Consider the following 22740-nt stretch of genomic DNA (forward strand, 5'->3'; position numbering starts at 1 on the left):
ATGTGCAAATAAGGACACGTGTAGCCCTTCTCTGCACCCCTTCAACAAAGTCTATGTCCCTCTGTAGGTATGGTCTCCAAAACCTTACAGCATACTCTAGTCCAGGACGAACTAAGCCTCGAAAAAGCGGAAGAATGACTTTAGGAGAACGCCAACAAACCTTTTTGAAAATGAGACCAAGCATTCTATTTGCTTTTTTGACAACCGCTGAACAATGTTCAGAAAACCTAAGCCGCTCGTCAATGAGAATTCCCAAATGTGTGACCCTAGTTGCATCCGGGACAGTGACACCATTCAACTCATAAGAGAACCGGGGGTTGTTCGAACCAGAATGAGCGACCATGCACTTATCAACGCTAAATGTCATGCTCCATTCATTTGCCCATGCTGCAATCCTGTTTAAGTTGGTCTGGAGCAACTCCCTATTGCTTTCATTCCCGATTACCCCCATTAGCTTCACATCATCTGCAAATTTGTTAGTAATCCAATCGATACCCTGATTGAGTTTATCGATAAAAAGTGAAAAAAGTATGGGGCCAAGGACACTTCCTTGTGGAACTCCACTTGTGACGCCTGTCCAACCAGAGAATTCCCCGTTCACCATAACTCATTGCGACCTACCTCTTAACCACGATTCTATCCAATCCAGCAAGTTGCCCCAAATTCCAATCTCGTGTAAACGCTTCAAGAGTTTACCATGTTGGACACGATCGAATGCCTTCTGGAAATCAAGGTAAACAACATCTACAGTTTTGACCTTACCCAAAGCCTTCGTCACGTGATCATAGAAGCAAAGGAGGTTAGTTACACATGACTTCCCCTTTCTGAACCCATGTTGATTATCCGACAATACATTATTCTCGTCTATCCACTTCACAAACTGCCTTTTGATGATAATTTCCAAAATTTTCGAGAGGGAACTCGTCAAACTCACTGAACGATAATTGGACACCGCTTCTTTACTACCCTTATTAAATATCGGAACAATATTTGCCAGTTTTCAATCCCTTGGGACGATACCCTCAGCAACACTACTCCTGCATATCTGTGCGACTAGCCCCAACAATTCATTAGCACATTCCCTGAGGACCCTGGGATAGATATCATCTGGTCCTGGTGCTTTGCTTGCACATACATTTCTTAGAAGATTTAGGACCTCCACGTCTTACTTACTCCTACATCATTTCATAAAGCTACATTCATTGGCTTCTGTCATCTATATATATTTTTTGGAACTAGAAGATTTATAGATTATGTTTAAAAACACTTGGAACATATATATTCAGCCATTTTATAGCTACGAGAGTTAAAAGTTATGTCCGAGTCAAACTTGGGCTTAGTTCCCTGTAACAAAAACAACATCCCGAGTCAGGCGCGGGCTTATACCCGAAAGTATTAAAGGAATGTCCAGACCACCACAGTTGTTTTCCTTTGTTTGCTTTGGTGCTGATTGTCATGGTTGATGTGAATCCATCTTTAGGGAATGATATTTTTTCATTCCCAGTCCTCTGGTACCTAAAAGTACCCTACACGCATCTTCTCATCTAAAATAATTAGAAGTTTTTGGTATGTGAGTAAAAGATATGTATGTTTACAGTTCAAGTGTCTGGAAGGAATTGTCTAAATCAACTTAACATGTAGCTGACTCCTATCATGTCAATTTGTTGCTTGAAATATTTCTTTTGTTAAATGCCGTTAATTTTGCTTATAAATTATTTATACCAGATTAAAATTATGTATATTTTTTAGCCGCTTGTTGAAAACAAGGATCCAGAAACACAAATTTTGCCAGATATTACTGTTTTACCATCTAAAGGTAAGCCACACAATTTTTTTACTGGTGAAGATATGCTTTCGGAATTTCAAGTTGAATATACAACTTTATATTATGTTCATTTTTATCGTGAAGTAATTTTTTTATACCATGATATTTTCACCAATTATTCTAGAAAAAAGTAGGTGAAGTATGAAAAACATACAAAAAGTTTCATTTACAAACATGACTAGTCTAGATGTGTTTGTATGTGTTCAGCAAACATTCATATGCATCATGGTATTATAGTACCACAAATTTTATAAATATCTTTAGTGTTATATTTTTATTATATAATTTTATAGATTTTTTTAAAATAACACTTATCCTCTTTGCTTCAGAGGTAGCCTACCCATATGTGTACCTCATTTTTAACAGTTTTAAATGGTTTTTAACTCCTCTGCTCTAATCTCAGTACGTGGTACGTCACTGACAGTGGAATTTTTATTGCATGGAGTAGACATTTTACTAAAACAATTTTTTTTTACAATTTTAGAATTAAAATTGAAAAAAATATATAAATTACTTTTTTTTTCAGCAGAGCTACACAAGTTTAATTTTTTTTTAATTTAAATACTGCGAATATATATAGGCCTTGGCATTTAAATTTCTGAACCAGCTTGAAGGGTCAATGATTCTTTTTTCAAGTTAAGACTTGACGTATACAAATGTGGACCTAACTCAAATAGGGTCCTATATATAGTAAGGCTAGCAACTCTCCTTTATTCTTAATTCCCCTTTTAATTTATAAAATTAATCGATTAATTAAAAAAACTTCATTTTAAAGGGCATTTTGACAATAAACACAAATCAATCTTTCTTTTTTTTCAAGTCAGTTTTGGCTCAGGTGTCAGGTGTGAAGAGGTTAAGCAGGAGTGCTAATACCATTCTTCTTATTTTTTTTTTACCATTTTAGAGAGGTTTCTTTCAGTTAAATAGGATATTATTTTAGCTAGGTTATATTTTTTACATATTGTCCCCTTTATGCCTGAAGCATGAATGTAGAGATTTCAACTTTTCAGATTTATCAGTTGGTTTGAATCCTTTATTTTGCTATCAAAGTTTTCCGAGAAACGTGAATGTTTAACCCCTATTGAAATGCATGTTACAAAGCATGTTAGGGAAATGCTCACTCTTATTAGAGAATAACACTCATAGAGTAACATGGTAGAGTAAACATTCAAATGTCATTTTCAACGTTCTGTAAATTTGCACATTCATGCTTCTGGCATGAGAACATTATGCAGGGTGTTTCAAAAAGAATCATCCGATTTAAAAAAATCAACTATTCAGCTTTTAATCCATTTTGATTGAATAATGTATAAGTAGAGCCGACAGATAGCGTTAACGCTCTTCCTTCGGCCACCACTTCAATGTTTGTCAAGATGACGACGGCACAACAGAAATTGTTTTGTGTTCTAAGCTTCACGAAGTGTGAGTTCATAACAACTGTTCATCATGCTTTTTGTCGACAATACCCTAGTGTTGAACTTTCTACTGCTCAAAAGCATTAGGTGATGGTATAAACAATTCCAAAACATGGTTTATCTGTGTAAAGGGAAATCCCCTGGCTGTCCCTGCATCTCAGACGAAAATGTGGAGCGCATCTGACAGAATTTCACACGTAGTCCAAACAAAATCCACTCACAGTGGATGCAAACATGCTCACAAAAGTATGGGACGAATTTGACTACCGTATAGACATATGCCATGCATCCCAATGTGGACATATTGAGCACCTTTAATTTGGTTTGTAAAAAAACTTTATGATCAGCCATGTAATATAAAATTACAAAATCCACATCAACAAAAACACAAACCAGTTGGTTGACGACGTAACTAGCACACTACCCTTCTCAAAAATCTGGCAACAGTTTCTACAATAATTATTCCTCTCCATCAGCATCACGTTCTTGTTTGCGATTGGCTCTGCCATTTTTCTTCTTCCATTCTCCTCCTCTACTCTTTAGTTGCCGGTTCATTTTGAATTCAACTCTTTCATCTACAACAGCGAGTAACTCCCGCTATAAGGAGTTTTTTTCTTTGTTTCTGCTACTGATGAAGGAACTTCATATAGTTCTGAAACGCGTATAGCCATGGTTCTTTGCAATTTTGGGTTCATCTACGTTGGCTTTCAATTGTATTATCTCACCCAAAAGGTAATTCATTTCTAATATAAAATTAATCTTAAGTGTCTATATTCAATGTTTTTCGTAATATGAACATTTCAAATCGGGTGATTCCTTTTGAAACACCTTGTGTACTAAAAAAATATATATCGGGTTTTTTTTTTCAAAACTAACATTTCGGATAGCCTCATGTTGGAATTACAACTATATACTGAATTCAAACTTTGAATTTTTTTATTTATATAAAAATTTTTAGTGTACTGCAAATGTTAAACCCTGTTTACCTTCATATGTGTGAATTAAAATATCTTTTTTAATTCTTCATATAATATGTATGGTGGCAAAATATTTTTTCAGATAATGAGTCAGAAGTTCTCAAATCTTTATCATCAGAAGTAGAATCTACCATTGCTCAAATGCTACCCCCACCAGCTGCTTCAGTGCATTCAAAGTCTCTGAGATGGAGTCACACACCAAGAAGAAAAACTACTGTAATGTTTGTTTCTAATCAGTAATTTTTGTTTTGTTTTCTTCTCAAAAAGTACTGAAACTTGAACAAGTTATAAAGTTATTAACATAGAACAATGATGAAATCAAAAGCTCATAACTTATGCTATGGAAAATTTGATTGTTTCTTTTTTATTTCAAAAAGAGACATAAGTAATCTCAATAAAATATTTTAAATTTTCTGTAGAATTTTATAATATTTATATATCCTGCTAACTAAACTCAATGACATATTAAGTCGAAAAATTCTGTAATTAGAAAAGTTTATTAATATAAAAATTTGTTAAATTTATATTTTTAAAAATTAGTAAAAAGGTTTTTTTTAATTAGAGAAGTTTATTTTTTCCCCCACCTGCAAGCAGACTAATCTGCTAATGGTGATTGTTTACAAGACCAGAATAATCAGCTCAAGCCAATGGTCTGGTTTTGCCAAGTATGAACAATCTGCAAAGTCATGTCAATAGTAAAAAAAAACAGTGGAAATTAAGTAGCTTGTTGCAGGAGAGAAGCTTAACCTCTTCTTAAACATTATACTAATCCTTAGACTTTCCTAGCCATAGTTATTAATGGTCACGGTTGATTTAAATTTTGATTTCGTACAAAACCTAAATTTTGTATTAAAAAAAAGAAGATAAAATAGCCTTTAGTTAGCACAATAAATGCACGTTCTGACTCAAGTGCAATTGTAAATATTTCAGAGAGAATTGCATTATATTTTCCTGTTAAAAGTTATGAACACTGCTGTAGAGCATACAAAACTTTTCCTTTTTGATTTTCAGTTAGTTATTTTTTGAACCCTAAACGTGTGATATTTAATTGATTCATCAAACATATTATTATTCTTCAGATGCAGACTGAAAAATCCATGAATGTGACTCCAGCAAAGCTGGAATACAAATCTGATGATGATAAGGAAGTAAAAACTAAAGTTGAATCATGGACTGGAGTTTTCCCAAATTTGAAACGTTCTCTTGGTTCTTACAGTGATGAGGAACATCTGATTGGTTTATTGAAATCTGCTGGTATCACCATAAACAGTGAGGTTAGTGCCAGATTTTAAATCTAAAAAAATATTTCAATCTTATTTCATTATTACATTCTAGAAATTTTGAATACTTCAAGAAGCTCATTGACATAAGTTATGAGGAGAGAAAGGATGAACAAAACCATTTTTTCCTGTAGTAAGTTGAATTCTTAGAGGAGAACAAAGATGTACTGTAGAGTAGTGATAATCCAAATCTTAAAAGTGTGAATTTCCAGATTTTTCAAAGAATTAGATTTTTTTTCTTTTTTTCTTCCCTATTTTTCTACTTTTTTATCCTGAAGAAGGCTGTTTCATTTTTCCTTTCAAATACTAATCATTTGAGTTTGAAAAATTATTAAGTTAAAACAACATATCTTTTACATTGCAATTTTTCTTTTGCATTTTTTCGATTGTTTTTCAGTAATCCAAGGAAATCTATCTCATTTACAATAAAGCCTCGATAATCCGAGGTGGATGGGACTGAGGGCATCTCGGTTATTTAAAAATCGTGCATTATCCAGAAAACAATAAAAAATGCTTTAGGCTATGAATGAACAGGAGAGTTTGCGAGAGCTGAATGTCAAACTTGTTTTCAAGCAGCTTCCACCTCTCTGGTCATACGAAGAGCTTATTTTGCACGCAAATGCAAGGTTTGTAACGTCACAGTGCCAGCTCCTAATTGGCTGCCCTGTCATAACCTATGAAAAGAAAGAAAAAGGTGAAGTGCTCTGGATTTATTTAGCATTATGATAATTCTAAATAAATCCACAGCACTTCACCTTTTTCTTTCTCTTCACGCCTATGCTAGAGTTGCACCACTGTGTAATTGACTATTTTTAAGAAACCACATACAATAATGAATACCATTTCAGTTGATAGAAAAGCAGTTGCAGCATGTGAAGAAATCTTGGGTTGTAGTATTCATAGAAAAGGCCGTGAGAGATCCCTTTAACGATTATTTTTGCTTCCTTCATGGATCTGTGCCTTGGCAGTTAATTCTATTTAAAATTTCTAAATTCAATTTCAAATAAGATTTAGTCAATAAAATCTTAATCTTTTTCTTCATTTTATGAATTGAGCAATTTCATTTATTTTGAATAAAATTTTATTCAATTACATTGATGTCTGGCTATTTTATCATGTGTGCAAGCTGTTTTTAATGCATTTTTAAACTTTATTTGGCACTAGCTGATACCCGGCGACGTTGCCCGCCCTGTAAAAAAATTACATATATATAGCTTATTAATTATTTCTTAATCAAAATATTTCTGCATTAAGTAAAAAAAATTACTTTCATTTTTAAATATTTTAATTAAAAACTTGAGGCAATCGCTTGTGGATACACAATATTTTTTGTTTTTCCATCTGGTGTGTAGATGTACAAATTTTTGTGATTACCAACACGCGAACAGGCGACGTAAAGCTGTCCGTGTGAAAAACAGGGCTCATGTAGGTTGATACCTGCCACTACTAACAACTGGCCTTGCGCTTTGTTGATTGTCATGGCAAAAGCTAAACGAATCGGGAACTGTAATCGCTTTAAAGTGAATGGCATTTCTTCAGTGATAATTGGGGTACGTGGAATGAAGACGTCTTCTCCTCCAGCACATCCAGTTAGAATCGTTGCTTCAATGATGTAAGTGTGCAATTTCTTCACGCAAAGTCTGTTGCCATTGCAGAGTATCGGTATCTCCAAATTTCTTAAAATCATTATAGGTGCTCCGACTTTGAGGGTTGTGTGGTGGCACACCCGGAATATCCAAAGAATTCAGAAATTCTGCAGGATACAGAACGGACTGCGCTGTGTCTGTGACAGTGTCAACCGATTTGTAAGATGTGGAGTCTCCCGGAATAATTTTTAGGATTTTTCCGTTGATCTTGTTCACACTGTCATTTTTCGGTGCCAGAATCGCACTCTCACAAAGCCACTCATGGTTTCGGTGATTTTGTTGAATGTTTGGGAAGACTTTGTCTGCAAGTTCTTGAAATGAGTTTATATATATATAATAACTGGCAAAATCCATTTGGGAACGTTATCAGTCCAGTGCTTGGGTCTACGGGAATTCTTCCATTGCAATGATAGCAGTGCTAAGCCATTTTGCAGTTGAACTCGCATGTTGGTGGATAATGATAATTTTTTAGCTTCGTGCCAGAGTCTTGATGTCCTAACAAACTCGAGGCGACCACCAATAGACAGCACCTTCACTTCCAACCCATCTCACTAATGGCAGTAAATTGCAATGTAGCGATATGGCCAGAGTTGGTGTTTGGTGAAGTAGAGTGCTGATGATTTGAGGCAAGCATTGAATTCATCTGCTGGCGTTGAACATTTTTATTCCCTGTTTTATCGTCGTAGTTGTTGTTCTCTGTTGTTAGTGACGTCATATGTCCAGCTTCTGCAGTGAATATTATTCAAACTCCTTTTAAGCACTTTTTAAATTGAAACTATACCTCAACGATGGGTGGTTGATGAGATAAAGGCCACATTAGCACTTACAGAACACCCTGTATACATGCAAGCAAAAATATCTGGCGCTTCCCGGGTTTTTTTTTAATTACTGGGAGGATTGGAAAAGTGACAAACCATTATAAAGGAATAAACTGTTATGATGGCAGCGTTAAAGATGTGACAAACTATTGTAAAGGCATATACATGTATGAAATTCATTGTTGGGAACCACTGTAACCAAAGTAAACGTTCCGAAAGTAATTGTTGAGGTCCCAAAACCATTGTTGCCGACAGTTTTTTGCCCATTTCTGGCATTTGCCCAGCTTTGACGAATTTTTAAAGTAGCCTTCGGTTCAATCCCAGTCCTGTTTGGTATATATGCAAAATCTGGCGATGATCGGTCTAAAACTGTAGATTTGTATAAAGAACATACATACTTTCACATTTATATATAAGATAGGATAGGATTATACCAGATTCAAAAACTGAGAAAGAAGGACGCCTGCACTTGCATTCTTAAAAACATCACTTTCCACAATAGGTGGTGCCACTATTCCAACCAATAAAACCAGCCACAACAATAATTTTTCCCAATTCTAATAAAACAGAACCGCTAAGAAAAAGCAAAAAAAAAAAAAAAAATTGTGAATTCCAAGCTATTGGTGAATGTGTGTGGTAAGGAAAAAAAAAACTCATATCAATGAAGAAATATGTTACAAAGCAGGGGGGGGGGGGAATTTCCCCAGAGAAAAAGAAAAATAACTCCAGAAACTCCTGAAAGGAAGACAAAAGCATGAATTTTCCAAAATGTAGGAGGACGCTTGAAATGACATCAAAAAGGAGGATGGTTGGCAACCCTAGTGTAGGATTACATCATGGCATTTGGGATATACCATAATCTATACCATAAAAAATATGGGTAACAAATTTTAAATAAATCGATAACTAAATAGTATTTTCATTGATATATTTCTACTAGAGCATTGCTTTTCCACTAGCCCGGTTAGCTTAGAGCCTGGATTATATCCAAATGTTGTGCATATTTTAGCTTTTTTCAGCTTTAGTGCGTATAAATGCACTAATTTTAAGAATACGCTGTTGTGTAAAGTGCTAATACCATAGATAAATGTAGTAAACTTGCTAAATATTTTCAAAAATTTGTCATGACCTGTTCTCACAAATTTTCATGTATAAAAGTTATTTACCCAGTTTACTAGAATATGCACTTCGCTAATTCTCAGTTGACTCAATGATTATTTTTTTGTACATGGTTATTATTTTTTAATGCATATTTTTTTATTTTTGACAAATTTTTTTGGGATACTTTGTGCATATTTTGCCTTTTTTTACTACGTACTGTAGTGACCTTATGCTCTTTGAATAGTGAGCACTCATCATGACAAACATAAACAGAAATTTATTAATAAAAAAATTAAAATAAGAACGTAAACATGAGACGACGATCCTACTCGATCGCTTTCACACACACTTTTCCTCCTCTGTTTATTTTCGAATGTCCAATTTTGTTTTTGCAATCTTCCTTCTCCTGAGGCTTTTCTTCTTCTTGTGCTCTGGATCCTTATACCATATTGCTATGTCAAGGTTTTCAACTGAGAGACGTGCTACAGAACACTACGCGTACAATCTAGGCTCTAATGATGCTACACTAGGGTGGATTGTGTATTGTTATAATAATCAACTCATTACTATCAAAATGCTCCATTTCTAGCAAAAAGAAGAAAAAATGGAGGGGATAAAAAATAGAATTGCAGCGTGTTAAACTTCCTTGTGTGGCCACTCTGACTGATGAAAAACACGGGAAAAAAAATGGAACTGTGTGTATTTTTTTGCGTGACCTTGAAAAAGCACCTTTTGTGCAGGGAAACACGTGTTGTGTGTGACTGGTCCTATACAATCCCATTTTTCTTCTATTGCCCATTTTTCTGCAGTTATTTCCCTCTCCCGGTGTAAATTCCAGGCAAGAAAGAAATATTACAGTAGGGCCTCGATAATGTGTAGCGCATTATCGAGTACGGACACATTATTGGCAGTACAGAGGCTACCCCGGATTATTGAAAACTTGAATTATCTAAAAAACAATAAACTTTAAATGTTGGTTTTACTTTAAAAAAAAGACATGCAAAAGCAATATTATCATACTTACTGTATTTTTATTCGTGAATGAAATATAGATGCCATATGATTTGCTTCAAAAAATGAAGTATGTGAAAAGGGTGCAAAGATAAGAGAGTTGGGGATGGGCTTGCTTGATGGTGAACGCCGCTGAGACACTGACAGCTTTAAACTACCTTTCCAATGATTTTATCTGAGCAATTAGAGGACAATGACATTGTCTACCATTACAAAGAAAAGGCCAAGCTTGTCCTTCTTTCTCTGTGACACCACCCCCCCCCCCCCCCCATCGAAAGTTAGAATGATCTATGTCCATTCAAGGGAGTCTAATATTTTATTACACAAATTATATCGCTGAGGGCTGCCTATTCCTTTTCAAACTGTAATTGCTACTACTAACCCAGAAATGCACCTTATCCATATTCAGGGCTCCCACTCTTCCTACTTTTCCTACTTCGTGGTAAAATGTTGTACTTTCTAGTTTTTGTCCTACTTTTCCACCAAATCCTATCGACAACATTTTTGCAATTTATTTTAATTCAGCAGAGAATCATTGATATATTGCTAAATATTGCAAATGTTGGAGAATGCAATTAATGATTCTGCCGAAGCAGAAATTGTATCGTTTTTAAGGTTATTTGGGGTGAGTGTACGTGGACCATTTAGTTGATTAATTTTTCATTTGCTTAGTTTGAGGGTTCCACAAGTATAGTAGTCATTAAAAACTTCTGTCTGGATGAGAAAAATAATTTTGCATTTATTATTTCATGGTCTTGGACAGTAACTAACATTCATCATTCAAAATTATGGCGCAAACAGGTTAAACAACAGTTTGCATTACAAAGCAGTTGGGTACATAGGCCTATTCTAGGTTTGGTGATTCTGATGCTGCCCAATAGCATTCAGTTGTCTTCTGTATTTTTAAGGCATAAAGAGGCATAAGCAACATTTACAATGCTCAGCAAAGAGCTAGAAATGGAAGTGCTTCATTTGTCAAAAGGGATTACTATAGCCCGGATTATATGCAGATGCATATTTCGGCTTCTTTTAGCATTAATGCATATAAATGCATAAAATCAAAGAATTTTTAGTATAAGTGCGTATTTTTCTCACTCAATTTTTTTTATCATTTTTGAAATAAATATTGTTTATAATATTTTCATAACATTGGTTTTTTCCCCGCAGGTGAAATGTAGTGAATTAATAGATATTTATAAAATATTTTACGAATATTAACCGTTTTATTGTAAGGCTATTTTTAGAGATTTGTCAAAGTGTTAAATTTTTTTAGAAATAGTGTTGAAATTCTTTTGTTAATGCTATTTTCGTTATTGAGCAGCTACGACAAATTGAAAATTAAAAAATGGTTGAATAAAAATATGTAGAAGATATTTGCATATGCGATATATGTATATGAAGGAATATTTTTTTGTAAATGAATACATATGCATTAAGAAACATAAAACATGCATTTTACAAACACATCTGCTTTTTTTGCATGATTTTTTTCAATGCATATTTTTTAATTTTTTTATACATATTTCGAAATTTTTGACTTTTTCAAGATTTCTAATGCATATTCTGGGGTGTTTAATGCACATTTTGCATTTTCAAGTGCATATTTTTGCATTTTCAAGTGCATATTTTTTAATTTGTAAGTGCATATTTGTATATTTTTAGAGCATATTTTGCCACTTTTTTAGTGCATATAATCTGGGCTCTTGACATTACACTGACATTGAATAGTAAAATGTGAACCAATTCCTTTAAAAAAGGATGGAGAACGCAGTAAAACTATCTGGTTCATCTTGCCTTATTTACATCGGATCTTGTAATTTACACATTTTGCACTGTGAAAATAATGTGCTTTTGAAAGTGGTCTCGAAAGAGCATCATTCTTTAAAAACGTACGTCTTCAAAATTTGCTGTTCATTGTCGAAGAGAGTTGACAGACTCTGCACTTTGGACGACTCCAAAAAAGAATGTAATATATATATATGAGGAGAGACAGAAAAGAATTATCTGTGGTCACTGTTTTGGCCAAAAATTGGTTTTGTAACCAAGTCATTTGTCATTTTGCTTTGGCTTGAGTCAATCTATATAGGATACTGAAAATGCTGTTAAAAAAAAAGTTCAAAATTAAAAACAAAAATTTTAATTAAATTTTTTTTTAATAAAAAACATTTTTTTTAGGATTTTTTTTTCATTTTGCTATGATTATGTTGTCTAAGGAGGTTACCCTCCCCTGTCCTATTTTTTAGTCCTGCGTTTTCCTACTTTTTCTCATTTTTGAGTGCGAGCCCTGCATATTCCTCTGCAGAACTTTTAACGAATTGGTACATGTTGGAGAGAGAGAGAGAGTGTGTGTGTGTGTGTGTGTGTGTGTGCGCGCGCGCAGGTAATGAAATTTGTTTCTGTGTAATGTTTGTTATGTGCAGTGCTGCCATCTGTCATCAATTTTTCCAACTATGCATGAATGAAGTGTAAAGTGGAGAACTATGATGAAGTGTAGTGATTTAATAGTATTCCGTTGTAGACCTGTTGCTCTCTGCGGAATCTGTAATTACTGTACAATATGTACATACTATGTAGTACTCCTGGGAAAAAAATGAAGTTGGGTTCTTGGAGATAAAAAAACAGAAAAGATGGTTTCAAGAAAGAAATTCAAAAATTTTCCGTGCCTCTGATTATCCGAAAACTTTCAGGGTTCAGATTTTTGAGGTTCCACATATACAGTAGAACTTTGATTGACCTGAGTAATTAGGACAAGCCTACATTGGGAAATAAAAAATTATAATAGCTTTGGAGGGCCTATACTTCGTAGCCACTACAGAGTTTTTGGACAAATAATGAGATGAATCCTTTTTACACATCTCGGAATATAATTTTTTTACTTTTTGTTGCTTATTTATTGCACGTTTGTTCTGACACAAAACTTTCATTTAAATTCATTTTAAATAAGTGATTTCAATCAATAATTTATTCTAAAAGTATTGATGAATAAAAGATCATATAAATTTGCCTGTTCTTCCCCATAGTGCCTATTTTTCAGTTTGATAAAATGATTACGTTAAAATTTAATTTCTTTTATTTTTATTTTTAGAGACTGAAATCTGTGATGAGTACTCCAAAAAGTTCTGAAAAAGTGATTTTTGTAAGAAATGTTACAATAACGCATCAGATTGTGGAAAGAAACAATGTATTGAGTGAGGAACTTATTGTGCCAGTAAGAACTATTGTTTTACTTCCACTTGCTACCATGTTATAAGATGTATTATTTGAATGCAGCCAAAAAAAATTAATTAGTTACATTAAGTTTTTTCATAAAAATAGGCTTTGAAACTCTTGGAATTTCACACGGGGAGAAGTAATTTTATGTAACATGAATTTCGGTTTGACAACTTGGTCTTCTTCTCAGCTTTTGACTCTTAATTAATCTAACGTCTTATAAAACTTATTGATGTTTTTGACTTTAATAAAATTTACGGCTTTGGAAATATAGTCCGTATGTACTCGCAACTGTGTTAACCCTTTAAGCTGTATTGACAAGGTATCTAACATCCTTAAATGTCCATGAGTGGAAAATCTGCATTAAACTGCTACAATTTCTGACGTCTGCTACATTCTGGTACAAAAACTCTGAAATTCTTCAATTCTGCACTATCTTGCACCAAAACAAAATTTTCCCGCAAGAAACTTTGAAGTTGTGTCACAATCAGGTGCAGATCTATGGGGAGGGATCGGGGTGATTGCACCCCCCCCCCCCCCAAGTGAAATGAGATAATTCGTGAAATTTTTGGATTTTTTAATATTGCATTCAATGAATCCATTGAGAATTACCTGTATCAATGTTTTTGGTTAAATAAATTCAAGAAAACCTCAACTAAAAATGGGGGGAAATTTGGCATTTTTCTCAAAAAAGTCGAGACAGAGAAAAAACAAAAAAAACGGGACTGTCCCGAAAAATGTGGGACATACGGTCACCCAATTCACAACAATTTGTAAAATCGTCCCTCTCAACATCGACCTCTAAATCCACCCCTGGTCTCAACAGAAGCAGACTTTTCAATGTGCAACGATCAATTTTTTTAAAATTGTAAACAAATACTGAACAGTAACAAACAAAAAAGAATACAAGAGAAAAAGACGTATATACATATTACAAATATACACTATGTGGGCCCAGGAAACCAAAACGTAGTCCTTCCAGGAAACCAAAACGAATTTGTGTTACATACTGAGCCTCCAGGTATGCAATATAATTACAGAAAAAGAACATAAAAAATTCAAGACATGTATAACAGTTCAATATAAAATGACATCAGATTTAGTGAAATTTAAACAATATGATGTGAGTATATTCTGGGAATGCTTACAACATTAATACACATAAAAAATATATAATTTTGATATAATTGTATGCAGTAATATTTAAAAAAAAAAAATCATTATTTTTATATTTATCTAGCTTTTTGATGAACAGTTTCTGAACATGTCATCATAATTCTGAAAGATTTTTGCATATTTATAAATTTCATATTTGTGGTTAGTATTATTAGTAGTTGGTTTTTTGACTGAAATGAATTCATTAATTTAGGAGTTATTTATTGCATTCCCGGATTCATTTTTATTTATTAATTATCTCAAGATTTATTTGTCAAACAGATGACAACAATAAAAAGACAAAACAGTTTTCACCATTTATCGCATTCTATTATTTTGAGACCAGACCATACACATAAATAACATTTCTCTTTAACTTGCTTATCAGTATTAAGTCTTTGTTAGAGTTCTATTTCTAACAACAAAGTTAAAAAAAATGGTTCACTCTCACCATTTCCGGATATTGAGGCTTCGTTACTTAAGAGTCTAATCCAAACACCGATGTAGGTATGGCAAAAGAACAGAGATGAAGAGGACATCAACAGGCATCTATCCACTATGGTAAAGTCCAATTAGTCCACATTCCAGATGTGGCTGTACGAGGTAATTCCGGTCAAGCTACTGGACAGACCACAAGACAATGAGTTGGAGAACAGGCAGAGTGATCAGGACGATGTGGAAACACGGCGAGAGGCATCTGGTCAAGCTACCGGTCAACCCATAAGGCGATGAGCAAGCAGAAAGACAAGGTGACTCAAACAGTGCTGAGGCACGCAGTGAGACATTCAGTACATGACTATGTTAGTGAGGGTACCCAGCATACACCATTCAATGCCCTTAGTAAGATTGAGTGCTTCGAAGAAATAAACCAGGCAGTACCTAGCACACTGCTGGTATTTGAAGAAAATACGTTCCCATCATGCACTATAATAGGAACCAATCGGAAGGACAAACTGAAATAAAACTAATTTGCATACAAAAAATTACTATCGTACACTAGAACACGATTTTTGGCAACAATCAAAATGTAAACAAGATGGCCGATCGTCAGCATACGATTTCGCGGTTCTACCTCTGAGACAAAATAAAATCTATAAAAATGACTAAAATAAGGCCTAATGGTAATGTTACAGATGATGTCATTATTTGATTTCTTGAAGCCACAAATGTGAATTAGCTTGAGTCCCACCCAAGATTCAGCACCTAGGGTTCTGACAATGTATAAAATGGGGTAAAACTACACGAATTGCCGCTCATCCATGGAACAAATAAAAATATCCTTCGATCTCTTTCCAGCTATTTTACCTGAAAAAAAAGTTGACGCCTTTGATTTATGCATCTTTACATTAATTATTTTTGAAATTGCGTCAATTTTCACTTACTTAATGAAAAATTTGTGTATCCTTTAACAGAATAGAAAAGTTTGCGAAAGAACATATTACCGCACTGGAAAACCAGCAATGATGAATCCATTGTATTTTTTGCCATTAGGAGTTGCGACAAAAAAACCGGTCGGTAAATTCAGGGTGTCATGGAAAAGTGACGAAGGGTCGGAAAAGTAGTGAAACAAGAACAAGATGACAGAAAAGTCAAAAAATATAGGTCACATATTTTTTAAAATCAATTTTTGTATTTTCCGGGCTAATTCCCATGCTCAATTTTATCCTAGAATGGATGGCTAATGTCCTCTTATGTGGTTTTTTTTCTTGATACTAACAATAGTACATTGGTGGTGGGTTGAAAATGAGTGTTCTAACTTTAGGAACAAACATTCTTTATGAACGGTTTTTGATTATGAAAATCACGCCGTTATGGTGTAGTTGAAATTTTGTTAAAAACCTGAATTTATATTTTTTGAGTAAAAACTATTCCACAAAATAACAATTTTTCCAATGCTGTCTAATAGTCGAGTGTTAAATCTCCAATTCCGTCAAATAACAAGTGTTAAATTGCCAATCCCACCAAACATTGCAGCTATTTCTCAAATTTTTCTCTCTGAATGAAAAATTTGAATAGCCAAATTGCAAGAACTAACAAGGTTCCAGCAAGAATCATGTCTACAAAATTGAGAAAAAAAAATGTTAATCTTAAATACTCGGATTGGATCCATCTAAATAAGAGGGGGGTCTGGGAGGTTTACGATAGACTTAGGTCAGGTTTTTTACTCCCAGACCACTTAGTCTGGAATGCGGGTTAGTTAATGATAATCACAACAGTACTGACGGGAATTACCCACCTCTGACTTGGATGGCTTCTCGAGTGACACTAAAATCACCAGGCAAATTAAAATGTGTGATAATAAATGCCAGGAGCTTGGGTAATAAGAAATATTTTTTGGAAACTATGATAGTTGTGGAGGGCTTGGATCTTATAGCCATTACAGAATCTTGGGTAAACGATGGGGATGAATCTTTCTTACACATCTCAGGATACGATACTTTTTTGAGAAATAGATCTGATGGGAAAGTGGGTGGAGTGTTCATATACGTGAAATCCTGTTTGAAGGCTAGAGAGTGTAACGTGCAGAGAAGTGATATTGAAACCATATGGGTTGAACTTGAGAACAAAAGATGTCATAAACTCATTGCTGGGGTTTGTTACAATCCACCGAATAGGGATCAAAACTACATCGCCAAATTGCATGATGAAATTTCCTACATGTGTAAGTGAAAGAGGGTTCTCATACTAGGGGATTTCAATTACCCAGGTATTGATTGGGAGAACCTTTCATCTGGAAATCAGTATGAAAGACTTACTTAAGTTGGTGCTCAGAAATTTTTTGTATCAGCGTGTATCAGAAGCCACTAGGGGTACTGCTATTTTGGATTTAGTTCTTACTAGTTCTGAGGATCTAGTTGAACATGTTTTGGTGGGGGAAGAGTTTTCTTCCAGTGATCATCGTATCGTCAGATTTCACTAACTTTTCCTTGGGTAAGGTTGATAACAAAAGACTGGTTCCTTGTTTTCGGAGAACTAACTTTGATGTTTTGAAAAGAATGTTAGCGGAAGTTTTCAAAGACCGGTTGGAATCAGTGGTAAGTCATATAGTGGTAAGTCAATGGGAAGAATTTAGTACGAAGCTGTCCTCTGTTTTGCATGACGTCATACCCTTTGTTCGAAAAAAACGTGTTTGTACATTGCATCCTCTATGGTTCACGGATAGTGTGCGGAACCTTTATCTTGAAAAGAAAAGAGCATTCAGAGAGTATAAAAGTGGACGAGGTGACCTATCATTGTTTACTGATAAAAGAAGACTGTTGAAGAAAGCGATAAGGGATAGTAAAAAGGAAGTTGAATCTAGGTCGGCAGATAACATTGGCTCTGACCCAAAAACATTTTTTCGATACAACACTTGAAGCGTTTACACGGGATTGGAATTGGGGGCAACTTGCTGAATTGGATAGAATCATGGTTAAGAGATAGGTCGCAACAAGTTATGGTGAACGGGGAATTCTCTGACTGGACAGACGTCACAAGTGGAGTTCCTCAGGGAAGTGTCCTTGGCCCCATACTTTTTTCACTCTTTATCGATAAACTCGATCAGGGTATCGATGGGTTTACTAGCAAATTCGCAGATGATGTGAAGCTAATGGGGGTAATCGGGAATGAAAACGATAGGAGTTGCTCCAGACCAACTTAAACAGGATTGCAGCATGGGCAATTGAATGGAGCATGACGTTTAGCGTTGATAAGTGCATGGTCGCTCATTCTGGTTCGAACAACCCACGGTTCTCTTACGAGTTGAATGGTGAGACTATCCCAGATGCAACTAGGGTCACAGATTTGGGAATTCTCATAGACGAGCGGCTTAGGTTTTCTGAACATTGTTCAGTGGTTGTCAAAAAAGCAAATAGAATGCTTGGTCTCATTTTCAAAAAGGTTTCTTGGTGTTCTCTTAAAGTCATTCTTCCGCTTTTTCGAGACTTAGTTCGTCCTGGACTGGAGTATGCTGTAAGGTTTTGGAGACCATACCTACAGAGGGACATAGACTTGGTTGAAGGGGTGCAGAGAAGAGCTACGTGTGTCCTTATTGGCACACGGGGCTTGAGTTATGAAGAGAGACTTCATTTTTTGAATATGTTTACATTGGATGAACGCAGGTGTCGAGGAGATATGATCGAAGTGTTCAAAATTTTCAATGGGATGGATAGGATGGACCATGAACTTTTAGTACGCCGCCAATCGACTGCTTTTACAAGGGGACACCAGTATCGATTGGTGAGGGACAATGCAATGTTATGGTGTCGCAGGGAATTTTTCTCTAATAGGGTTGTTAATAAATGGAATAGCTCACCCCTGAGGTAGTAAATTGTAACACAATTGACACGTTTAAAAAGAAATACGATAAACATGTTGGGGTAAATCGAGAAGCTATCCATTCTTAGAATAAGACAACCATAGGTATTCTTTATGGGCATTGTATAATATTTTATCATGTGTATATATTGTTTATAATTTGTGCTAATTTCATTTTTAATTGGGTTGCTATATTTTTCAAATATATGACATCCATATTTTTATGGGCATCTTTTTATCAGCCACCTCGTTGGGCATTTTGCCTGTTGTGGCGTTGTATTTGTATTTGTATATTTGTATACTCATTCAACATAATTTTCTCACTTCTGATCTGGATCATGAGTAGCACTTCCTGAGCATTGACTGATGTACCAAAGCATATTTTTTAGTTTTCAAAATAGGCTTACGTCTTGTCAAAATCTTTTTGACTGGAGTTAACACTTCTACATGAAAGAAAGAAAGGTAGTGCTGTGATTTCACAAACACATCGCTACCTCAGCTGGGCCCTTGCACTAAGTTGTTTGAGAACAAACCTCTCAATTTTGGAAGAAAATCAGCCCAGAATTAGCTATAAATAGTAAATTTTGGTTAAGTGATGTTATTGGAATAAAATGACCATGGTACTGGATAAATTTAAAAGAAAAAACTTTGTCATACTCTATAAAGCAGTGGTCCAAACACTATAATTGTGCCTAGAAATGTGTGTGTATTTTTGTATGAGGATGGTGACCACAAATGTCCAAATTTTATCTGCTAGTTCTACTTCATTAACTGTGATATAGTTGTTACCATTGATACATAGCGACTTCTTTTTTTGTTTCGGAACACAATGGTGCAGTGGGCATCACTGGTAGAAATGATACCCAACAGGTATTTGCTGTAAGATTCCAGCAAAGCTTATTCAGGCAGACAAGCAGACGTAAACAAAAATTCACAAAATTTTTATTATTAAATTATGTGGTACACACTCTGATAATGAAAATATTATGGTAACAAGCTAGCATCCCTCGCAGCTACGGTGACCATTTTTGTCACATCATTGTTATATCTTGCATACCAGGGCTAATTGGATTGGGATCTACTGTTTATAACTGATTCCAAGCCAGACAGTTCCAGAGGATGGCAATTGCTCCTTCCAAGATCTGAATACTATGAGAAACATTGGTCTGTACCATAAAGTATGAGATGATCTAATGAACCTATTAAATAAATCACCCTGGACCTGTGCCCTTTTTTGAACTGTCATCCCACACAGTCTACAGTGCTTTGAGATAGAGCAGCTATATATATGATAGATAGCAACTCCCACATCTGAGAATAAGGGTTGCTTAGTTCGTTATTTTCTATCGACACCTTGGCCACAATTTTTCACAGGTCCATTCATTAAAAAAATTTAATAGCCCCTGTGCAATCATGTGTATTAATAGCAGGTGTATTTTCTCACCTGCCATCAGAAGAAATTCTCACCTGTACAAGACATAATTTTGTTGTCCCTATGCATATAAGCCGCATGAGTAAAATTATCTGCGGAAAACTTAGATTTGTATGTGTGTGCGTGTGCCATGAGTAATATAGTGAGATATAGCATAGACAATTTAGTTGTTAAAGCTCTTACCGTAGGCTTTATATTCAACTTCACAAACTTACACATATTTATTGTATAGCCTACTACCTTAGTTGTGTGCTCCAGCTGGATGAAATGAATCAGAAATTACAATGTTTTCTGCAAATGGTTCCATCCAATACAGTCAGTTTGAAATTCACCAAAAAAAAAAAAAATTCATTTTAATTTTGGATTTGAAAGATAGATTGTAACACTTAAATACATAACAAGCATGCATTATCTCTTCCTCCCTTCCAAACCAACCACAACCATGGTCTAGACCAGCGGTTCTCGACCTGTTTTGACTCGTGGAGCCCTTTTAAGTAAAAAAATTCTATGGCGGAGCCCCGTAGGCCAATTTTTTAATTATTCATCAAAGTTACTGATTTATTTTTACTATTTAAAAATATTTATAATTATTTTTTTAAATTTTACTGTTTTTTTTTTAATTTTCTTTGAGCGGATGCGGAGCCCCTGGAGAGTGCGCAAGGAGCACCGGTTGAGCACCGCTGGTCTAGACCATAGTTTCCCAACCCTTTTTTGTCCCATCACCCCTTCTTCAGAATTTTTTTTCCTCCCAGCGCCCCCCGAACGCAATCTAACTCACAGAATCCTATATTATACCCATAGCTTTTACCACCCCCCAGAACATTTCATCTCCCACATTGAGAATCACTGGTCTAGACCACAGATTCCCAACCTTTTTTGTCCCATCGTCCCCTTCTTCAGAAATTTAAAAACACTCATTTTTTTTAAAATTATTTTTGATATTCAAAATCGCATGTTAGCCTTTAATTTGTTGATATTGTAAAGAATGTAAAAATATAAATATCAAGAAGTGTCTCAACGATTTTTTGATTTAAAAATCTCTAAAAAAATTGTAATTTCTTCTAGGGGAAATTTCTATGCCTTGGGAAGGGGGTACACCTTTTCTTCTGAGCTGAGATAACACTGTTTTTTGAAGTAAAAAGTAATCTTTTGTACGCTACTGCATATGAAATACTATATATAAACTGTGTATTCTATTTGCTGCTAAAATTTTAATGTGCTATAAAATTGATAAATGTTTCTACAAAAATAACATTTTTACTGCTACAAAAGTAATTTTTCCTGCTATGAAAACAATTTTTCTTGCTACAAAAAACATATTTCCATTTACCACCTCTGAATGGCCCTTATTTCAGTATTGACTAGCCCAGATATTTTGTAAAGTTGATTTCCAATGGGATACCTTTCCCTGTACCCCTTAGTTTGCACCTGCTGAAAATCGGAATAAAGCCTACTTCATTAAAAAAGATATGGCATTTTGAAAGGAGGTTTAGTGATTTCTGTTGTGCCGGCTAAAGAAAACAAATCTTCCTTCAACACTGCAAGTAGGAAATGAAAATACAAAAGAGGAAAATCACCCAACAAGTCTGACTAGATTCATCAAGCATGTTAACAAAAACTTTTTACATTCAACCAAATAATTTTATTTCTGTTTTGAATCTGGCTTTTAATGCAAACTCTATCAACAATACCAATGTCATCATTGCATTGCTATTTAATCATTGCTATCTATCATTGCTATTTAAAATTTTACAGAAGCTTACATTGTAATAATTTTCTGATAATTTACCAGGTAAAATCTCAAATTTTTTAGCTTTATAATGAATGTGTGTGGTTTTTCCCTGACATTTTTTAGCTATAATCAAAACTCCCTAATAGTTCTCTCTCCACATTTTCTCTGAAATTCATTCTCAATATTTTTTGACTGACGTATGTACTTACACATATAAATTATTTTCCTTTACAGAATGAAGAAGATAAAGGATTTACAGCTCATCTGCTGCACCAATACTCACCTATCAGTTCTAGCTCTACTACAACATCAACCAAAAATTCAAGTTTTATTTCCACTCCTTCTGGAGAAATGGCTGATGCTGAAAATTCTTCAGCGTCACCTAAATCTGCAATCAGTAATTCTGGTGCTCATATTGATGGCAGAACTTTGGGCACTCAAACCTTGTTATCACAAGCCTCTTCAGATGCACTCGACATTAAAACGTCCACTCAGAAAGATGGTGCGATTTCATTTGGAAACATCACATTATTCAAGCTGGATGCCATTGCTAACAAGGACTCGAGTCAAGATGATTTCCAAGATCCATCACCATTGAACAAAGGAGGGAGAAATATTTCTGAGTCTGCAGATGTATCGAATGTAAATACTAAAACAAAGCAAACCAAAAGTACAAGGAAACGTCCAGCTAAAAAAAGTAATTTGTAATATCTTCATTTGATTTACGCTTCATTTCTTATATATAGATTATTGGAGCTGAAAAAATGTGGATGATCACTGATTATAATATTCTTTTTATTAACTTACAAGAATTACACATAATTATAGTCTCAAACCCTTCA

At 34.7% G+C, this 22740-nt stretch overlaps 1 protein-coding gene across 2 annotated transcripts in view; it reads left to right on the plus strand.

Moving 5' to 3' along the window:
- Positions 1 to 22740, plus strand: part of LOC149067442 (uncharacterized) — a 148527-nt gene that overhangs the window by 58873 nt on the left and 66914 nt on the right. For both annotated transcript variants that reach the window (XM_089252671.1, XM_089252672.1), the window contains exons 12-16: positions 1750 to 1816; positions 4300 to 4433; positions 5297 to 5491; positions 13159 to 13281; positions 22133 to 22595. In XM_089252671.1, coding sequence (XP_089108797.1) covers positions 1750 to 1816; positions 4300 to 4433; positions 5297 to 5491; positions 13159 to 13281; positions 22133 to 22595 — 982 coding nt within the window. The remainder of the gene's footprint in view (positions 1 to 1749; positions 1817 to 4299; positions 4434 to 5296; positions 5492 to 13158; positions 13282 to 22132; positions 22596 to 22740) is intronic.

Source organism: Pholcus phalangioides, unplaced genomic scaffold (genome assembly GCF_987345545.1).
Source record: "Pholcus phalangioides strain wild (caught in Gottingen) unplaced genomic scaffold, Ppha-v1.0 ptg000030l_1, whole genome shotgun sequence".
In the NCBI taxonomy this organism is placed as follows: Eukaryota; Metazoa; Arthropoda; class Arachnida; order Araneae; family Pholcidae; genus Pholcus; species Pholcus phalangioides.